The sequence below is a fragment of the Anthonomus grandis genome, chromosome 4 (assembly GCF_022605725.1).
Source record: "Anthonomus grandis grandis chromosome 4, icAntGran1.3, whole genome shotgun sequence".
In the NCBI taxonomy this organism is placed as follows: Eukaryota; Metazoa; Arthropoda; class Insecta; order Coleoptera; family Curculionidae; genus Anthonomus; species Anthonomus grandis.
The window spans coordinates 9,285,266-9,305,223 of record NC_065549.1 but is presented as its reverse complement, the minus strand read 5'-3'; the positions used below and the strand labels follow the sequence as shown (position 1 = coordinate 9,305,223).

General features: G+C 30.9%; 1 protein-coding gene across 1 annotated transcript; it reads right to left on the bottom strand.

Moving 5' to 3' along the window:
- Positions 1–4,769: 4,769 nt before the first annotated feature.
- LOC126735197 (piggyBac transposable element-derived protein 4-like) lies at positions 4,770–5,754 on the bottom strand. The gene is made up of 3 exons (XM_050439149.1): positions 5,469–5,754; positions 5,131–5,410; positions 4,770–4,806 (listed from the first exon to the last, which is right to left on the bottom strand). Exons 1-3 carry the CDS (start codon positions 5,752–5,754, stop codon positions 4,770–4,772), a joined length of 603 nt encoding a protein of 200 aa, XP_050295106.1.
- Between the last annotated feature and the right edge of the window lie 14,204 nt (positions 5,755–19,958).

Genomic DNA, 19,958 nt, shown 5'->3' with positions numbered 1-19,958 from the left:
TATTTAGTTATTGTATAACATTTTTACCAATAAAACATGACACTTCAATATTAAAATGTTTTCACTTACCTTTCTCTGTTTTTTCTGCTGCATCCAAAGAATCCCAGTTAAGAAACATTTCGACGCAAATCTCCTGCCAACATTTTATTTTCTGATCTCTGTTATGATATTTTGCATCCGATATCTTCTACAAACATGGTCTCGCTTCCACTAAAGAAATGAACCTCTCTGTGTCGAACATTGCTTACTACTGAATATCCAACCATCTGTGTCTTTTAATTTCGCGGCAGTGCCGCAAGTATGAACACGTCGGTATACAAGAATGCACTCTATACTTGCGGCGACGTCGCTCCTCGCGGCATCGACGCATCATACTGCGACCAACTGGCGACGAGCCGCGGCATAGTCGCAAGTATGACTTTACTCATAACAATATACGTGTTACATATTTAGCGGCGTTAACGCCGCGACCAAGCCGCGCGATTTTGCCGCAAGTATGTCGCCGGTCTTAGATTCAGGATTTTTTTTAGATTCAAGGTATCAATTACGCCGCCTAGCGATCATTTTAAAAACTTAAAAATATTTTTCAGGTTTTTCCCTTGGTCTTTTAGTTATAATATTTTTTACCGCAAGCCTCTGCGATGAGTTCGTTCCGAGATACAGTACCTCGCATTCTTAGTTGGCCACCCTGTACAGATTCAACTAAAACTAATGCTCTGGCATGGATTTTTTGTGCAAACATTTTTCTAATTCCAAGAAATAATCTACCTTTGCTCAAAGAGACCGGCTTATATTTCACAAATCTTATAAGTCACAAATCTCAAATTTATTAAATTAAAATCAAACGATTACACGTATTTCGCCCATACTAGGCAACATCAGATCCACTTGTGTATTAACTAATAAAAAGAATGAAAAAAGAAGCAGACAACAACACTACATGATACAAGCGTTGATTGAATATTTGGGAAAAAAATATTCAATCTACGATAAAAGTCAAGGGTACAAATTAACTTAATTACATTACTATTTTAAGATTTTTCTGTTAAAACCCTATCTTTAATAAATCGTTCTTCCATGTTAGTATCATCTTTATAATCCTTTTCCTCTTTTTGCATTAAAGCTAATTCAATTGGGAGTATATCAATTATTCACGACATTACTATTAACTACCCTTGTGAAGTTTTCAATAATGCTTATCAGTCCTCTTTTCTGACAAATTATATTCAGAACAAAAAGAAAATGATCCATGCTGATCCTCAATTTACGATACGGCATGTTTTTCTACTTCATTAAGATGCTGTCAAACGACATGAAATGCAATTACCATATATCAATTACCATCTCCGAAAACTACTACAACAGTGAAAAAAGAATACTTTAATTCCAAAACTACCCTCCTTTAGACAACCGTTTGGCAACTGTTTCGGATTTCAGGGTGGAATATTTGAATTTACAAAGATAAATAAGGCCATTATATGCCAGGAACGATTTCAAACTGAAAGTTAAGTTGCCGTTTCTCTTACTCAGCTCGCCTTTAACCGCAAAATTTTCGGTAAAATTTGTTTGCCCGCTTCGGGGTTTCGCTTACCACCAAAAAATAAGAGAAACAATTTGTTAACCGGATTGCAGAAATTGTTTAGCCGTTTATGTTAAGATGTGACGCCTACTTAATACCCCCCTAGAGACGTTTCAATTAAAATACAATTAACAATATTAAATTTATTCCTTCCCCTTTTAATTTGCTTGAATATTCAAAAAAAAAAAAAAAATTAACCAAATTGAGCGAAATAAAAAGGGGCCAGCGCATTCAAAAAGCTCTTGCAGCAGCACCCCATTGTTTTTCGCGTATTAAAATTAAACCATTTAAAATTTTCATGCACATGTTCACGACTCTTTTGTAAACCCTTCAGTAACATTTCTCTAATTTGTTCAAATTCAAATTTATTGTAATTCTCCGCGCGTTTTCCGGTTGGGAGGCGCCAAAACCGGACTGGGGGCAGTTTTTTTACACCCCTACCCCCGTCCCGCGTTTTAATCGAGCTTTAACTGGAGCCATTAGTCCTGGCAAATTATAAAAAAGTGGCGCCGAGCTTTATGTCTCTTTTTTATTGATATACTTAAGATGGAGTAAATGATCATAATTATACTTTGTAACAGTTCTACTTGATGTATTTCTATGATTTCTGGAAACTGTAATTCCTATAGTAAAGGAAGAGGATGAAGAAGATATTTCAAATGCAATGAAAGAAAAAAGTGAGAATGAGAAAGATATTACGAATCTGTTTATACTATTGAAACTGATGTGTGAACAAGAAATTATCATAATGACTGACTTGGACTATCAGAAAAACAAATTCGGATAGTCTAGATTGGAGAGAAATTACTAAAATTTGTATTAATAATAGGATGACAGATGTTAATTTTAAAAGTACCTATTGGTGAACTTACACAAAAAATAACTCAAAACCAATATCTTTGCCTAGGAATCTTGGAGTGAGTTTTTATTCTAAAAATGCCTCCAAAAAGAAGAAAATAACGAAGACGAAGACAACAGCACTTTTAATATTTTCACATTTAATATAAAAAGGAAAGATGGTGCCGAGGAGCCAGAAGATCGTACCATCACCAAGAATAGTTCTATCAAATATACTTTTTAGTAGCTATGACCAGCAATCTAGAAATTTAGTTTCATAAGAAAATATTTAATTCGTATATCATGAAATATTGTAGTGTAGCTTAAGTTGCCTTAAGCCTTTAATTTGATCACACTTTACCCTTAATTCGATGGGAACGAGGATGATGATAAGTGTAAGGCAATTAGGGATGAACTATCTATTATTCAATATTAAGGACAGCCAGTTCGAAGACTGTCAAGAAAACTTGAAAGTTCAGATATTATTGAAGATATTCAATTCTCTGTTAAATTTTAAAATAGTGGTGCTGAGCTTTATAAGTCTTCTTTATTGATATATTTAAGTTGGAGTAAATGATCATAATTATACCTTGTAATAGTTCTACGTAATGTATTTCTACGATTTCTCGAAACTACAATTCCTATAGTAAAGGATGATAAAAAAAAACAGAAGATAATATTCCAAATGCAATGAAAGAAGAAAAATGTTATGTTGATAATGATGATTGTAATAATATTTATTAAAGGAGAAAAGAATGAGGAGAAAAATGATCTGAAGAATCTGAAGTTGCTTCTACTTAGATTCAGCTTTTGCTTTAGGCATCTTGAATTCAACACTTCTAGATAATAAACTGAAAGAAGAAAAAATGATGATAATGATGATGAAAGGGATGAGGCTAGTACCACCATTGACGTTTTGCAAGTTTGTCGACATTTATTAAATAAGAAGAGGATAAGGAAAATAAATGATGAAAGAGGATCTAAAGCTTATACCAGGGAAATGAAAATTATAAATCAAGTAAGTTATAGACTTATGAAAATTGATGGTCATTACTAAAAAAGACGTTATTCAAACAGAATTAATCAATTAATTGAATGTAATGCACTTTTAAAAACCAAATTCAAATTCAAATTGTTCATTTGTGTTAAAAGTAACAAAAATCTTGTACTTGTCAAAAAAAAATAGAAATACAAGAAAATTAAACTTAGTAGTAAAATAAACTGCTTATTTACTACAAATAAAAGAACTTCGTGATATATTACTATGATTTCTGGAAATTGTAAGTCCTATAGTAAAGGAGGACAATAATGAAGAGAAATCAGAAGATACAATTCCAAATGCAATGAAAGAAGAAAAGGTTTATAATGTTGTTGATGATAATGATGGTAATGATGATGCTAATAATGATGGTGCTGATGCCACTATTAAGCAGAATCTGATGTTGCTCCACTTAGATAAAAAAGACAAATAAAAATATGATTTTTACCAGATATACCTTTAGCCTGATAGAGCATGCTAAAATTTTAATCACTAATATCATATCAATAATGAATTTTTAACAAGAAGTACTGAGCTTCCGATGGAAGCCAATACAAGAATAAGCCTTTTTAAGGATCTTTTTTGTAAAAATGAATGTAAGCAGACTTACACTATCATTATCATTCATTTGTTTATGATAATCTTTACAAAGGAATCATTGCAGCTTAATACAGTATGTTCAGCTGAAATTCATTTCACATAGAAAAGTTTTACTAAAAAATCAATTTAATTTTCTAGAAGTGTTGAACTCAGTTTATGGTTTAGACATGTTGAATTCGACACTTTTAAATAATGAAATGAAAGAAGAAACGAGTGATGATATTTTTCATGATGACATGGACGAAGATAGTATCACCATTAAGGTTTTGCAGGTTTGTCCATAGTTATTAAAGAAGAAGATTGAAGCTAAAGATGGGTTCTCTTGCTATCGAAGACTCTCTAAATACAATTTTGAAAAGCCTTATACATAAAAAAGTTCTACTAAAAAATAAGTTTTAATATAGATGAGTATTGGATTCAGTAGTTCAGGTATGGTATCACTATAATTAATTTAAACTTTAAAGAATTAACTCTTTGAGGACAGAATTAATCAAATTACGAAGAAAACAGTTACAACCAAAAAATCTTTATTTAAATGGGTATTTAAACATAAAATAGTATAAAAAAATAAGCGTATATTTTTGAAAAAAAAATAAACTGCGGTTATCTGGACTGACCACTAGTCACTCACTATGGTTTGTGAAAATCGTAAAAACAGTTTCTTACATCTTTCAGGCATAATCCGAAGTTACATGTTGAGCACTTCCATACGGTTCAATATGGTTCCCTGCGGCTACTGCATTGGGCACATCTAAGAGAAGTAGTGTGAATGAGCATATGAGCATTTTTATCGTATTTTACTTATTGAGGTACAAGAGGTTTGAATTTATTTGGGGGTTTCTCTGCACTTTTCCGACCACGTTTCGCTTGTTCTGGATTTGAACCAACTAAGCCACTCACTACAGAAAGCCAAAACTGTTTCAAGTTCATAGTATTTGGCATTCTTTGTTTGAAGATGATGTAGGAATTAATGACTGTAGCATCCACAAAGTACCAAAAAATTCAATGCCATCATTTTCGTGACTTCCTATCTATTTCATACAGTGGCTTTAACATGTCAAACTTGTCGACGTACCCCATGTGCCGGTTATAATCGTTAACAAGTGATGGGCATTCTACATCTTCTTTAGAGCCGTCTTTTTTTCTTCTAGAAGCAGTTTCCAGGTTGGCAGGATCGTGAAAATTTGAAATAAAAAGAACGCTTTTTCTATTCATCCGCTTCAAGGCTACAATTTCTCCGGTAGATACTTGATAGTCTGATACTTTTAAAATGCTTATCGTCACGCAAGTCGTTTGGCATATTTTTTCTATTTTTTCTGGCGGTTCCACATGCATAAATGCCTTCCAACAGTAAACTGTTTTGCAGTTCAACCGAGTTAAAAAAATGATCAAAGTATAATCTATGCTTCTTACCAACTAATTCTCTAGATAAGTTCTTTATAACCCTGGATTTTTCAGTAAGATTTGAAACTTTACCCATATAAATTTGAAATTGCGACATAAATCCTGTTTCGTCACTTCTTACCCACACCTTGTATCCCCTCTTGATCAATTTCATCGGCATGTATTGTCGAATGCTGCTTCTTCCTTTGAATCGTATCATAGATTCGTCTATGGCTTGGTACTCACTTGGCATAAATGAATTTTGATAAGGCATCAAGGAGTGGGCGAATTTTGTAAAGCTTGTCATAATTGTCATCTTGCTTTTTTGTTTCAGTTGCGTTGTTATTCAAATGTAAGTTGCTCAACAACCAGCTAAAGCGATCCCTGGACATAGCAGTACTTATATAATCATCTCTAAGTTCAATTCTGGACGATCAATAATCACGATAGCTGGGTATAGGTTTTAATCCCATTAGAAGGTTCAGACCAAGGAACACTTTTATTTCAGCTGAAGTTGTAGGCAAAAATGAACTACAATTGCCACCTTGTTTTTGAACGGCATAAAGGTTAGTTTCGAATACAATTTTTTCGATCAGATCCAACGTAAACAAATGCAAAAAAATATCAGTAAGACTTTCTAGATCTTGTGGTATAACGGGTCCAGTATTTTCAGTAAATGGGTCCACCTGTGTACAAAATTTTGTCTGCTTTGTCCACTGTATTGTAGTATTTCTAAGCTGTAACTATAATTGCGCCAAAGAACCTCATCTTCAAATCCCATTCATAGTTCGGTATAACTACAGCTGCAGGTATATCTTGCTGTTCCTTGACATCTTCTAATATATCAACGTCCATTGCCATAATATCCAAAATGTCCTCACCGTGACAAATATCATCTTCGGTAACGGAAGACACCTTTGATGCGTTATCAGATGGTATGCTACTGATTAAATTTTCAAAATCACCAGGAGGTAGATTTTCTAATTCTTCCCACCTCCAAGTAATTTTGGACGGACCTGAAAAAAAAAGAAATAAACCCTCTGTGAAATAAATCACTATTAATAAAAAATATCCATAGCAAATGTATATTTCAACTCCTATTAGATTTGGAAATCACCAAGAACCGCCTGAGACTATTATAGTCAGAGTCTTTGTTTCAAACCATTCGTAAATTTCCTGTAAACCAATAATCTTAAACTTTTCTGATACCTCAGATTTACAGACTTATATACTACATATTACTGATGCCTGGTGGTTAGACCAGGATACCACACATTTGTTTTACAAAAATAAAAGTAATGGGCATAACAAATTGATAATAACGGCTAAAACAATTAATTTCTAACAAATAATTATAAAGAAAATATGTTTTTACCTGCCATTTTTTATCAAAACCACTTCAGAACGTGAAGCAAATGCACTTGTTTACACCAAAACAAAACAATCCCTTCATACTAACCAAATATGGAAATAAAAACCGAATTTATTGCCATCTAAAGCATGTATGTAATATTTCCATATAATATACTACTTAGGCAACACACTATGCATTGTGGTTAGATCAAATGACCGCTAGACGTTTACGTACAAATTTAATAAATTGTGGTTAGCTCAGCTAACCACTGGTCCTGAAAGGGTTAAATAAAAAAGAACAGAAAAAATATGAAACGGTGAAGAAGATTCTACCAAATATATTCACACCTATTAAAGAAAAAAGGAATAATAATAAAACAGAATTAGGAGGTAAAGTTACTACTACTACTACTACTACTACTACTACTAAAGTCTTTTATTAATCAAATTCTGCCTTTTACTGTCTTAGTAAAAAACTGACAATATTGAATTAACATCAAATTTATTTGTAAGAATAATCGCAAGTAAAAATCAAATAATTCTAATAACAAAATGATAATGAATCTGTTAAAGCTATTAACACTTATGTGTAAATCAAGAATTACCTTAATAATAAAAGAAGAATCACTGGTTTAACAATCAGATGTTATTTTTAAATTTACCTGTTCATGAACTTACACTAAAATTCAAAACAGTTTCTTTACCTAGAAATATTGGATTGAGTTTGTATTCTAAATATGCCTTCAACTTTTACAACTACTTTAAATTCATTTAAAAAAGAGAAAGAAAAATTAAAACGAAGATAAAAGCAGCATTAACGAAAGTTCTTTCATTTTTTATATTTAATAATGAAGAGACAAATGGTGAAGAGGAGTGAGAAGATAGAACTAAGAATCTTTAACAAAAAAGAGCTTTTAAGATGCTGTTATTTACTAATTGTAATATAGCTTATAAAATCATTAATAATTACAAGCTAAGAAAAAAAAGGAAAAGAATGATTGCGATAAAAATTGTATGACCATTTTAAAATAATGTGTATTTAAGAAGTTTTTTGCTAATAAAAGTGTTATTGAAGACTCCATATTATGTAGATAATTGCATTTAGTAATAATAGCCTCAGTACTGTAACTTAGCAAGGCTTTTTCCTTAATCCGATTAAATAAAAGATGACAATTAAAGATATCACCACTAAAGGAGAAGATTTTGCCAAATATAACTTTTCACTCATAAGAACTTGTTTGTATACACTGAAGAAAATATCTCATGACAACTACCAAGAGTTTTTTGAATAGTGTTGCTCTAATAGAAAAATTTAAACTTGAAAAAGAAATTTCAAAATTATTTTAAGAGCTCTTAGTATCAGTTAATTTTAAGCTAAAGTCAATTGGACTATTTAGATGGTTTTTATGGTTAAATGATTTCCATCAATCTAATGATAAATAAGAAAAAGATGAAAATTGTGAGTAAATTGGGGGTTAAGTAAAGACATTAGTAAGGACTGTTAAGAAAACTTGAAAGTTTAAATATTAATGAAGACTTAAATTCTCATCTAATAATATATATTTTTCCACTGCTGGGTCTATGGTGGCAACATAGATTATTTTTTATTCTATTGTTGCAAGACTTGCTGATCCTAAATCTGCCATCCTGAAAATTCAAAATTACAAAATTACTAATTGTGGTAACATAAATACAATTATTAATTTGTACAACTCGTTATAAAATTATAATAAATTCTCATGCATTTTAAAATAAAACCCAACGCCAAAAACAAAAAGTTAATTTCAAACTTCGACCGTCATAAAATTTTAATTTATTTTCCTCGGAAAAACACATCGGGTGTACACGAATTTTATTAAAATAAAATTCAAAAAGACAAATATCAGGTATTTGCATACAGTCTGATATATTTATTGGTGCGAAATTAATTCAACTAATTTCATTAATCGACTAATATTTGTAATAATTTATCGGATATGGTTCCGCTTATATTTTTGCATTTGGAGTATGGGTTATTTTTGTTGGGTTATTTCGGTTGCCAATTTAGAGATTTTGTATTTTATTATTCGAATGGGTAACGAGATAAACAATTTTGAAACTCAATCGAAGCTTTGTATTTATATTAGTTATATTGGATATAAATCTATCGTATTCAAGTATGTATCTAAAAAAGGGATTTTGTTCGAATAGAATTAATTTTAGAATCACCTGTGCCTTAATAACCAGTTGTAAGTTCTTATATCTATTCAGGTGACTATTTAATTTAAAGTGAAAAATCTGGAAAACATATGATAGTGTATTCATGAAATTAGAAGCGTCATATAAAGAGAAACATACCCTTAAAATCCCGACTCCTTTGATACCTTATTTAAGATTCAAAGCAAAAGAAAATTTGAAGATATAACGGGCTTTTTGTGAAATGGGAACCAAGAAAAATATTTTACTTTCAAAGTGATCAATACTTTAAAATCTAAAAAAGTATTTTCTCCAAACAAAATGCGTAATACCTACTTGGAAAGCTATGAACGATAAATATTAAAAATCTTAAAAATCTGAGCAGAATTGTCTAAAAATTTCCTAAAGGAAGTAAAATAGTTACAAAAGTGTTCTGGGTTACAAATTTCGACACTACTCTAAGTTTTCCAAAACTTGGCCAAATACGAGTTTGTTCTTATTTTTTTTTTGAATAATCTACATATAAATTGTTCTTTTGAATTAAAATCAAGATTGTAAGCATTAGTTTTTATGAACATTTTATCTTGACAACTTCCTGAGCTTCTCTCTAATTTCTTTTGGACTGTAATAAAGAACAAAAATTGACTCACTAAAAAAAATCACAAAAAAAATTATAATTTAATTACCCAATATTTCCCATTTTTTTTTGTTTTAAATTTAAACAAATATAGTAGTGGTAAGTACGCCGCCGAAACATATACATAATTGGCATATTTATATGCACAGAGAGCGTAAAATTGATCTCATTAACAAAATTGGCTACGCGCTTATCGAAATCTAACCAACCTCCGAACGCAAATCAAACATGCTCCAATCATGTTGAAAATTAAGCCGCGTTCACGGTACATTGCACTTGCAAAGCCTGTCTAAATTATGTCAACACACTGTCGGCTAAGTTACTTTGACTATAATATTATACGTGCGGTGGGAATCGAATTCACCCTTATCCAGTATCTATGTTTTGACTCTAAATTATAATTTAAAGGGACATCAAGCTGCATTGATTTTGATTTTAAATTGCCGCTAATTAATTGGAAAGTTAAGGTTGACAATGATGGTGCAGCAAATATTTGAATAATATATATATATATAATTTGGAATACCATTGACTTAAATGTAAGTGCGATATTCATCAGTGTGATGGATTTAAATTAATTGCAGAATCATTGGATCAAATTCTTTGCTTAGTTGTGATTGTAATTCTGGGTTTTCGTTATTGTAGCTACAGTTTGAATCAATTCCAGAATCACTGCAATAAGGTCTTTCTATGCAATTCAGGTTACGGAAAATTACTGTAATTTGACTATTATACAGGGTGTTTCCTAACTACGGTACGAAACTATACAGAGTGAATCGTTAGGTCGTTTTATGAAAAAAAGTTCCTATGAACGTATGTCGGGAGTTGCTTTGTTTCTGAGTTACAGGGCGATGAAGGTTCAAAAAAATAACGGTATTTTAAAAATACTATAACTAGCTTTAAACCGATTTGATTAAAATTTGGTGCAGTTATTTGAAGTTATAAGACGCTTATTTAGCTGTAACTAGATTGAAATTATTAGGTCCAGTGGCGTGTCAGTGGGCACCACATGCTTATTGTTGAGAAAAAAACAAAGCCAATAATTAATTGTTTTACAGCTTTTTATTTATTTTTGTATTTAAGCAACTAAAAATACAACTTTTTCGTATCTTATCTTATTATCTTCATATCTGGCTTTGTTTTCGAGAAAAAAAATTAAAGTATCTTTAACTCATTCTAAAAATTATCCATGGACGACAACATGAAATAAAAACCAATTTATTCGATAAAAAATTTCGACCTTAAAGTACATTGTCACCTTCATTGTCATAGTCATACATTGAATCAATACCAGAATCATTGCAATAAGTTCATTTTTTGAAAAAATTACATCATTTTTTCGAGTCAAACTATCTTTTACCCAGAATTTTTTTATTTTAAATTACAATACTGGGGAAAATCAAAACTAAATGGTTTTATCCTAAAAATACTACTAATAAATTAAAAACGATAAATTTACGAATAGATTTTCTCTGAATTTGTAATTGTTATGCAATACCTTCATTGTTGTAGTTATGCATTTAATCAATTCCAGAATTATTGCAATACGTTCATTTCATAAAAAAATTATATAACTGTTTTCTGTTGCATGGCTGAGGAGTAAAATTACCTTTTATTTTTAATTAATTATCATTAAATTATAATACTGAGAAACGTTAAAAAAGATTGATTTTATCCTGAATACGCCAATAATTGTAATGTTACACTAATGTTAATTTCTGGAATAACAAACTATGTATAAGCAACAATGATCTGAAATTAAATGTAATTTAATTATAATTAATTTAAGTTTGTTATTTTGTAATAATAATTTAATTTTTAATATTTCAATTTAAACTTAGCTTACCGAATTTATAAATAGTTGTAAAAGTAAAGTTTTACATTAAAAAGATATCTATCTCTTGTTTCGTGCAAGTGCAATTAATGCAATAATTAAAGCAGAACATTCACCTAATTAAGTATTAATTTCTTGTTATTTTAAGTGTATTTTACTGTGGGTACCAATGAATAATGATTTAAAGAGTAAAGTTTAATATTTATCTTATTGACGCTTGTTTGACTTCTTAATTTTGAAATTAAGCATTATCTAACAAATTGCGTCAATAGCCTACAATAAAATTTAATTTAGACTTTGTGAATTCCTAATTGTTTAAATTAAAGTTAGAAAAATAGTAATAAATTAAAGATCATGAATTTATAAATATGTTTTTTTCTTAATTATTGTTCATTCGATAGGACTTTTATTGTAGTCATACATTGATTTAATCAGAATCATGGCAATAAGTTCATAAGTTCATTTATAAGAAAATTATGTAATATTTAACTGTTGTATATCTGGTAAGGTCAATCTTTCATCCAGAACTCTTTGACTTCAACTGAGGAATATCAAAATGGATTAATTTATCCTGAATACGTCTATAATTTCAACCTTAAACAAATGTTAATTTTTTGAATAAAACACTATGCGTAATTTAAGAAACAATAGCCTTAAATAGAATTTAATTTAAACTGTGTCATTTTCTAATCTTTAAAATTAAACTTAAAATACCGAAATTGTAAATAGTTTTAAAATTGAAGAGATATATTTTTTTGTTTATTTCATAAGTGTAATTAATGCAATAATAATAAAAAATTATGTTTGTTAGGCAGGACCTTCATTATTGTAGTCATATATTAAGACAATTACATAATTTTTTATTGTTGTTTATCTAGTACAAATCAACCTGTCTTTTATCTAGAACTCTTATGCTATCTACTGCTATATGTCTAGAAGAAGTGAATCTTTTATTCAAAAATTCTTTGACTGTAAATTATAATACTGAAGAATATTAAAATAGATTGTTTTTATCCTGAAAATGCCATTTATCAAATGATGTACCTACAAAGAGATTTTTTTCTAAATTTGTGATTATTAGGCCAGATCTTCAATACTGTATTCATAAACGTAATCGATTCCGGAATCATTGCAATAAGGTAATTTTCAAAACGTTTAGATTATGGAAAATGATATTAGTTTTTGCTATTTTATGTCTGGTAGGAGTAAGACTTTTTTTTATCCAGAATTCCTTGACTCTAAATTACAATATTGAAGAATATCAAAATGGGTTGATTATATCTTGAAAATGCTACTAATCAACAAAAAATTATTAATTTGCAAATAGATTTTTTCTAAATTTGTGTCTGTTTTGTAAGACATTTATTGTTGTAGTCATACATTAAATCAATTCCAGAATAATTGCAATCAGTTCATTTATATAAAATATAGATTATAGAATAGTGAAAATGACAGAATTATATGAAGATATGACTAGAGAACAAAGGACTTTACCAAATCTGCTGCATTGCACCTACATTCTTTAAGATTTATTTAGAGCAGATTTTAGAAACCTGAAAAAAAGAACCGATGGGTATTCCTGCATTTTGTATATGATCAAATTATACTTGTAGAAGATCAGAATGATATTCACTACTATTATGACCGAAAATAGTCGAAGAATACACCAAGAGCGATTTACCAATTAACCCATAAAAAACAAAGTATCTAGTGGTGGAAGGTTAAAGAAGGCATTAAGAATTAGACGCGCACAAATTTAAAAAACTGAAAGATTTAAATATGTTAGTAATCATTTCAAATGATGGTCGAAGCACAAAGAAAATAACAATTAGAATTGGACAAGTAATTCAGCACTACGTCAACTAAACAATAGACTATGGAATCATGATCTGAAATATCACTTGTATTACAAAAATTAAAATATGCAAAAGTATTGCTACATATGATACAGCTTTGGATCATGTTTAAAAAAGACGCTTTAAAGTAAAAGCAATGTACATGAACTGGCGTAGATGTTGCCAACTAACCGGAAAAGATAGAATAAGAAATACCGAAATCAAAGAGCGATGGTCAATAAAAGATGAATGAATAACGACGACCAAAGGTAATGGTCCCCACCAACCGCAGTAAAGGTGTTAGACCAAGAAGATTGTAGAAAGAAAAAGTAAACTGCTCAATGGAAGATAGAGCTCTACAACTACATGGCTTGAAAGATCACATGCATTGGAAAAATAAGGATGCGATAAATTCTGACAGCCATAGCAAACTTATTGTTATATATAAAATGACAGAATTTGACAGAAGTTCTTTTGGTGGGAGACAAATTATGTCTTATCCTAGAACTGCTCCATTTAAAAAATTACAATACTGAGGGATATCAAAATGGATTGATTTTAACTTTAAAATGCTACTAGCCAACTAAATATTATGAATTTATAAATAAGTGTTGTTCTGATGTTTTGACTATTATGCAAGCCCTGCCTGTACTGTAATCATAAATTGAATCAAGTCCGAAATCATTGCAATGTTTATTTCGATGAAATTTAAATCATGAAAAATTACTGAAGTTTGTCTAATTATCTCTTATTCAGATCCGTTTAATTTTCTATTATAATTCTGATTTTTTTTAAATATTTTCTTTAAGTGTAATTGTGAAGCAAAACTTGCATTATCATAGTCATAGTCTGAATCAATTTTAGAATCATTGTATTATCCTAGTTACATTGATATGTGTGTCATAGAAAACCGATAAAAGATTGACAGCCTGTCCAAACCGGATCTCGAACAGTAGCTGAGACTGTGATAATATTGCTATGTTTTTACTATTGTAATCATACATTGGATAATTTATTTTTATTTAATTCAAGTGTCTCATCCAATAATTTTATTAAGGAAATTTCCATATTTGCCATTTTTCTAAACTACACGCAATGCCCTGCCATTATTCCATTTAATTTTCCGCCTTAAACGTACCAAAAAGGCGATCTTTTAGAACAAGTGACATGTAGACCGGATATCGTGTCTATTGGCTTGCGTGCCAGCATGCACTTTATGTCCCTAACGGTTACGTATTTATGGGGCAATGTACCAAATGGAATGAAACGAAAATCATGGCCCTTTAAAGGGCGCTTTTCTCGAGAGAAAAAAAGCGTGTATAAAAAATCAATTTTTGTTCTGTACATTTCTAAGTGATTTACAAAATAGTGCTTTATACAAAAATAAAGCAATTTAAATGTCTAGACTTCTACAATGGTCCTTCCATTAGAAACCTCTATTAGTCCAATTTATTTATTTGTCCCGAGTAATCCAAAGAGTAGCACCGCAGCGCCAAATTACCCTAAATGATTTATCTGAAGATTCAACTTGTAATTTGGTCATTTCAGATAGTTATTAAGCTCTTATTCATGTCGGCGGTCTTCGTTAGATAGGGATTATTTGATAATTACTCTTGCCTGGCCTAGTTGGATATTCGACGCGTTTTCAGGTTATGAATAGTCTGTAATTATACAGGGCGACTTGGTAAATATCTTTATATAATATTTCGATTTATTATTAAGAATAGGAGTCTTAAAGCCCTAATAAGAAAATATTGGAAAGAAAATAAAAAAGAAAGAGACAAAAAAGCTAATGAGATTAACAATGACTCCTATACCATGCTCATCTTACTAGAGGACTTTAATGCCAAATTGGGTAAAGAATCTGAACTCAGGCCACACATCGGAAACCTTAGTATTATTTCAAGTGACAATAGCCAACCGTTGGTAGGACTAGTAGGGATCAATGAACTACTGGTTGTATCAACGATATTCAAACACAAAAATATATACAAGGATACTTGAGTCTCCAATGACCAAAGAACACGAAGCCGCTTAGACCATGTGCTCGTCAATGCAAAAAATGTCCTGGATGTGAGAAACCGAAGAGGTGCAGATGCGGACTCAAAATTACACCTGAGAAACAAGAGCATAAAAACAAAAGAACAGTAAGATGAAAGTAAGCACATTTGGAAACACTGAAATATGGCACAAATGAAAAACAAACTACGATAAAACACCCCTGAAATAGAAGACATGGAAACAGTGAGGGCAGGGGGCACCCTCAAGTCAACTATAGTGGCGGTCACGAAGAAAACAATACGAAAGAAAAGAGGAAGGTATTAGAATTATAAAGCCAGATTGCGCATATCACCAGACAATAATAACGTCAACATAGAGAAATTTAAAGCATGCAGAAAGGAAGTAAAGAACAAGAAAAGAGCTAAATTGACAATTTTATGATTTCAATTAAATATTAAAATAAATATTTTTTCCACTTTGAGATAAATTATATTTATTGCAATTTAAAGAAACCATTTTCCCAATTAAGAAGAAGAAATAGAATATAATACATATTATGTAATTAATAAAAACGTAAAGACACTAAAGGAAACATAATCTCAAAAAGACACAAAATTTTCCCAAGAGAATAAGATAAAAAATCAAACGCAGAAACCTCTATCCTAAATCGACTATTTTATAATTTTAATCAAATATCCAAAATAAATCTCTTTTCCAATTTAAGATAAATAATATTTATCGCAATTCCAAGAGGCTGTTTTCCCCAATTTAACAGCCGCTGCTGAACTGCAAAAGGCAATAAGCACACAGCCCGGGGAAGAGTAATTCTTACTACTTCAACGTTTTATTTGGTTTTTAGCCTGGAAAAGTAATTGAGGTTTTTATTTTTCCTTATTTCTGCCTTTTTATGCGGTTGTTTATTTCGTTTCCGACAGCAATGGTTGCGCTCTGTTTCGGCACCGCAATAATTGATGTTTGTTAAGTTTATTTCGCTCTAATTTCTGCCTCTTTTAACCGGATCCCGTTTATTTCGACGCCTGGTAAATTCAAAAATGTTTCGTCATAAAATAAACTGATTATTTTTTTCTAAGAATGTTAATTTACCGCATGTCGATCTTTCTGTAAACCCTATGAACAATAAGATTTCTAAAAAAATTAATGATCGGTTAATTAAAAAACTGCATTTATGAAAATAAAGTGTGCGCTTTTACATATTTTTATTCTATATTTTTTTTTTAAATTTTAAGTCTTAGGTGTCATTCTTGTTATACTCAATATAATAATTTTGGCATTACAGTTAAACATTTTTTTCAACATTTCATCTTTATTAGCAATTAAACTTGTGAGTGGCTTGCTGAGTCCAGTGCCTTATCCTTCTCCTTATAGAATTTCTATGATAGGAATTATTTCATGTTTTTATATAAATGACATTACATTGACATTTATTGGCCAGAAGTCGCTATTCATTATACTCTGCTCAAATTCTGGGCTCACAGCAATTTTGAAAGATGTTTTATTTGAGTTTCTAGACTCAACTTTATCACAAGAGATTATTTGAAGATTATTTCTTTCAGTATGTAATTTCATCTGCTCGATAGTGTTTTTTCGTGCCAGATTATCCCCATAGAACAGCTTCCTCTCTTGAATTCCTTGCAGGTTTACTTTTTAGTTTTAGGTTTAATCGTTTTGCTTATACAAGGTGTCCCCTTTCAAATGGTTAAAAATGCTAGAGTATATACAGAAGCTATAAAGAAGTTGAGATAGTACACTAATGGTCGGAAGTCCTCCGTTTTCAAAATACAGGGTGTTGAAATTTTTCAATTCAACACTAAATAACTTAAATCAAATTCTTAAAGTGTCCTCCATGCATTTCCACACATTTTCTGCATCTGTTGACCCAAGATGCCCGTACGTGAGCAAAGATCCTTGGGTCTTTTCTCAGAAAGTTGGCAGCCACCACGACTCTAGGTCTTCTCTGTTGATTACAGGTGTTGCGTAGATAAGCTAATCCATGGCGCCCTAGACAAAAAAGTCTAGAGATGTCAGATCAGGTGACCTTGCTGGTCAAGGGACCACTTCTACCAATTCACCTGTTGCTGTAGGTCTGATCTAGAAAGCCCTTACGAAAATCGCTGTAGCTAGTAGCTACTACCTACCCAAACATTAATGCGAAATTTCTGCTGATACCCTCTGATGTGTTTAGCGTGGGGATTTTGATCGCTTCACTCGTAATTATTGCAAGGATTAAATGATCCCTCGGGCGAAAATGCTTTTTCGTCACTTGTAAGGATTAAACCTGAAAAACTAGCGTTTTGTTCAAATAAAATAAATGAAATAAAGAACCCTGGAATGGATTTTAGTGTTTTCCACCAAAACGGTGCGTCGGAGCTTAAAAATGCAAAAGCTGTATTTTAAAATAAACAAAGTATTCAGGAAAAAAAATTGTTTTTAAAGAAACAGTGGCGTACCTACCTGTTTAAAAAAATTTTTGTACATGGGCTGCAAGTCCGCCCCCGAACAAGTCAAATAATTTGCAAATCCTCAAAAAGTTGCCTCAGAACGTATCATTTAAAACCTAAAAAAAATCAGTTAGTCCTATGGTTAAAACCTTTGATGTGACAGTCAAATTACGAAACAGTTTTACCACGAACCAAAACTATTTATTTTTACTCTTGACACGTGTTTCCCTAACGATGTTAGCATCTTCGAGAAAAGATTAAATCTGTTTTAAAAAATTTGAATCTTAAGATCTTAACATCGTTAGCGAAACACTTGTCGCGAGTGAAAATAAAGGGTTTTGGTTCGTGGTAAAACTGTCTCGTAATTTTAACTAAAAAAATCATTTAAATCGCTTAAAGCGTTTTAATTACAAATGAAAAAAAAAAAAATTTTTTTAAATTTGAAATATTTGCATTTTGGAAACGAAGCACTTCCGACCATTGATGTCCTGTCTTAAACTACTTTCTTATGGTCCCCGTATATACTGTAGAATTCTGGACCATTTGAAAGGGGACACCCGGTAGTTTGGCCTGATGTGCCTATTATTATTATACTTATTATCGTTGCACATGATAGAATAACTTCATATTTTATTATCTATGTCAACTTTAGTTGTGGCTTTCCCAAACAGCACAGATACGTACTAAAGACGTATTACGTACTATGGACGTATATAAGACGTCCACTTTCCACAGGATACTACGTCATATGTACACTCGTACTTCTAGAACATTTTACGTCATAAAAAAAATAAAAGTATAAAACAAAACATGTATATGTCTAAAAAACAAAACAAAAAATTAACGTTTAATAAAGTACATAAAACACTGTCAACAGTGTCAACTCTGTAATGTTGTCAATTACTTATTTGACAATCAATGGGGGCACCAAAAATACTAGGTTGCTTTTGTGACCGATCTTGATAATTTTAATATATTATTATAACAAATACGGCAATATTTATAATTTTTAGATGTTTTGAAAATCCTATACCTAATTTCTTTTAGACCAGATCAACATGTAAATTAACTAAATTTATAGGGTATGTTAGTCCTTTGGAAAGAAAGAATCTCGATTTGACAGTTGTCTAATTTATACCGAATTCGTGGACTTTTTCTATCAAAGCAAAGCACGCAAAATGGTGTCTATTTCTGTTTAGTCTACCGAAATTAGAAATATTGAAATAAAACTTAGAAGTATTTAAAACTACGTATATTTAAAAAAAAACTTTCCTGGCATATGGTTTTCTGTATTAACAGAAATTTTGTTTTTTTTTATTATTGTGTAATCCATAGGAGCTAAAACATTAACAAGTATTTATATGTACATGTATGTACGTCTGTGAGACGTAATTAACGTACGTACTACAACGCATTCAAAAGTACGTAGTAAATATGTTATTTTTAGAACAATAGACGTATGGACATAAATATGACATAAAAATTACGTACGCAGGACTTAAGATGCTGTTTGGGATGAATGCTGTTTTATTGCATTGAAAAAACCCAATTAACTTAAAAAACCCATTCTAGATGTTAGAGAGATTTTTTTTTCATTTTTTTAAAACCAAAATTATTCTGATTTATTTGTGTTCTGCATGTAACAAATAAACATCCAAAAGTAGCTTGAATTACAGTAAAGCTCCCCTATCAAAAAAAAAACATGTATTAATCCTTCGGAAATTAGAGACAAAAATATAACCGTGTAAACACATAACGAACCCCCTGGTAAATTTTAATTATTTTGTGTAGTTAAGCGCGACAAAACAAGGGAACATAACGGACCGCCACGTGATCCGATCTCGGAACGGAACTACGGTCCACGTGACCCGCTAATTACAATAAGACAATGAAAACCGCCGCGCCATATTGAATTTCACTTGTCGCTATTTCCATGGCATTTCCCGTGTCAGAAAAATGAGTCCCCGTTTAATTTGCCGTTCTCGAATCTCGAACGAATGTTTCGGATCGGTTTCAACTCGATGAAATATTAATTACCTTTTTAACGTAGTTAAGAATAATGTATTTTGCTTGTTTTGGTTTGTTTCTGGATTTCATAATAAAAGTAGATTTTTTTCGTGAAATCTTTAAATTTATGGATAAAGTCCGACGATGTCGACGACAATTATTGTCCCATATTTCTGTTGCTAAGATTGACAAAAATTAAATTAACAATTACTTTAGATC

Excerpts from the sequence above, each read along its gene's own strand:
- LOC126735197 (XM_050439149.1), bottom strand. The coding sequence starts at position 5,754 with ATGACAATTATGACAAGCTTTACAAAATTCGCCCACTCCTTGATGCCT. Across the intron at positions 5,411-5,468 it reads CTTATCTAGAGAATTAGTTG|TTTACTGTTGGAAGGCATTT; the intron begins GTAAGAAGCATA and ends ACTGCAAAACAG. Across the intron at positions 4,807-5,130 it reads GATTATAACCGGCACATGGG|ATGTGCCCAATGCAGTAGCC; the intron begins GTACGTCGACAA and ends TACTTCTCTTAG.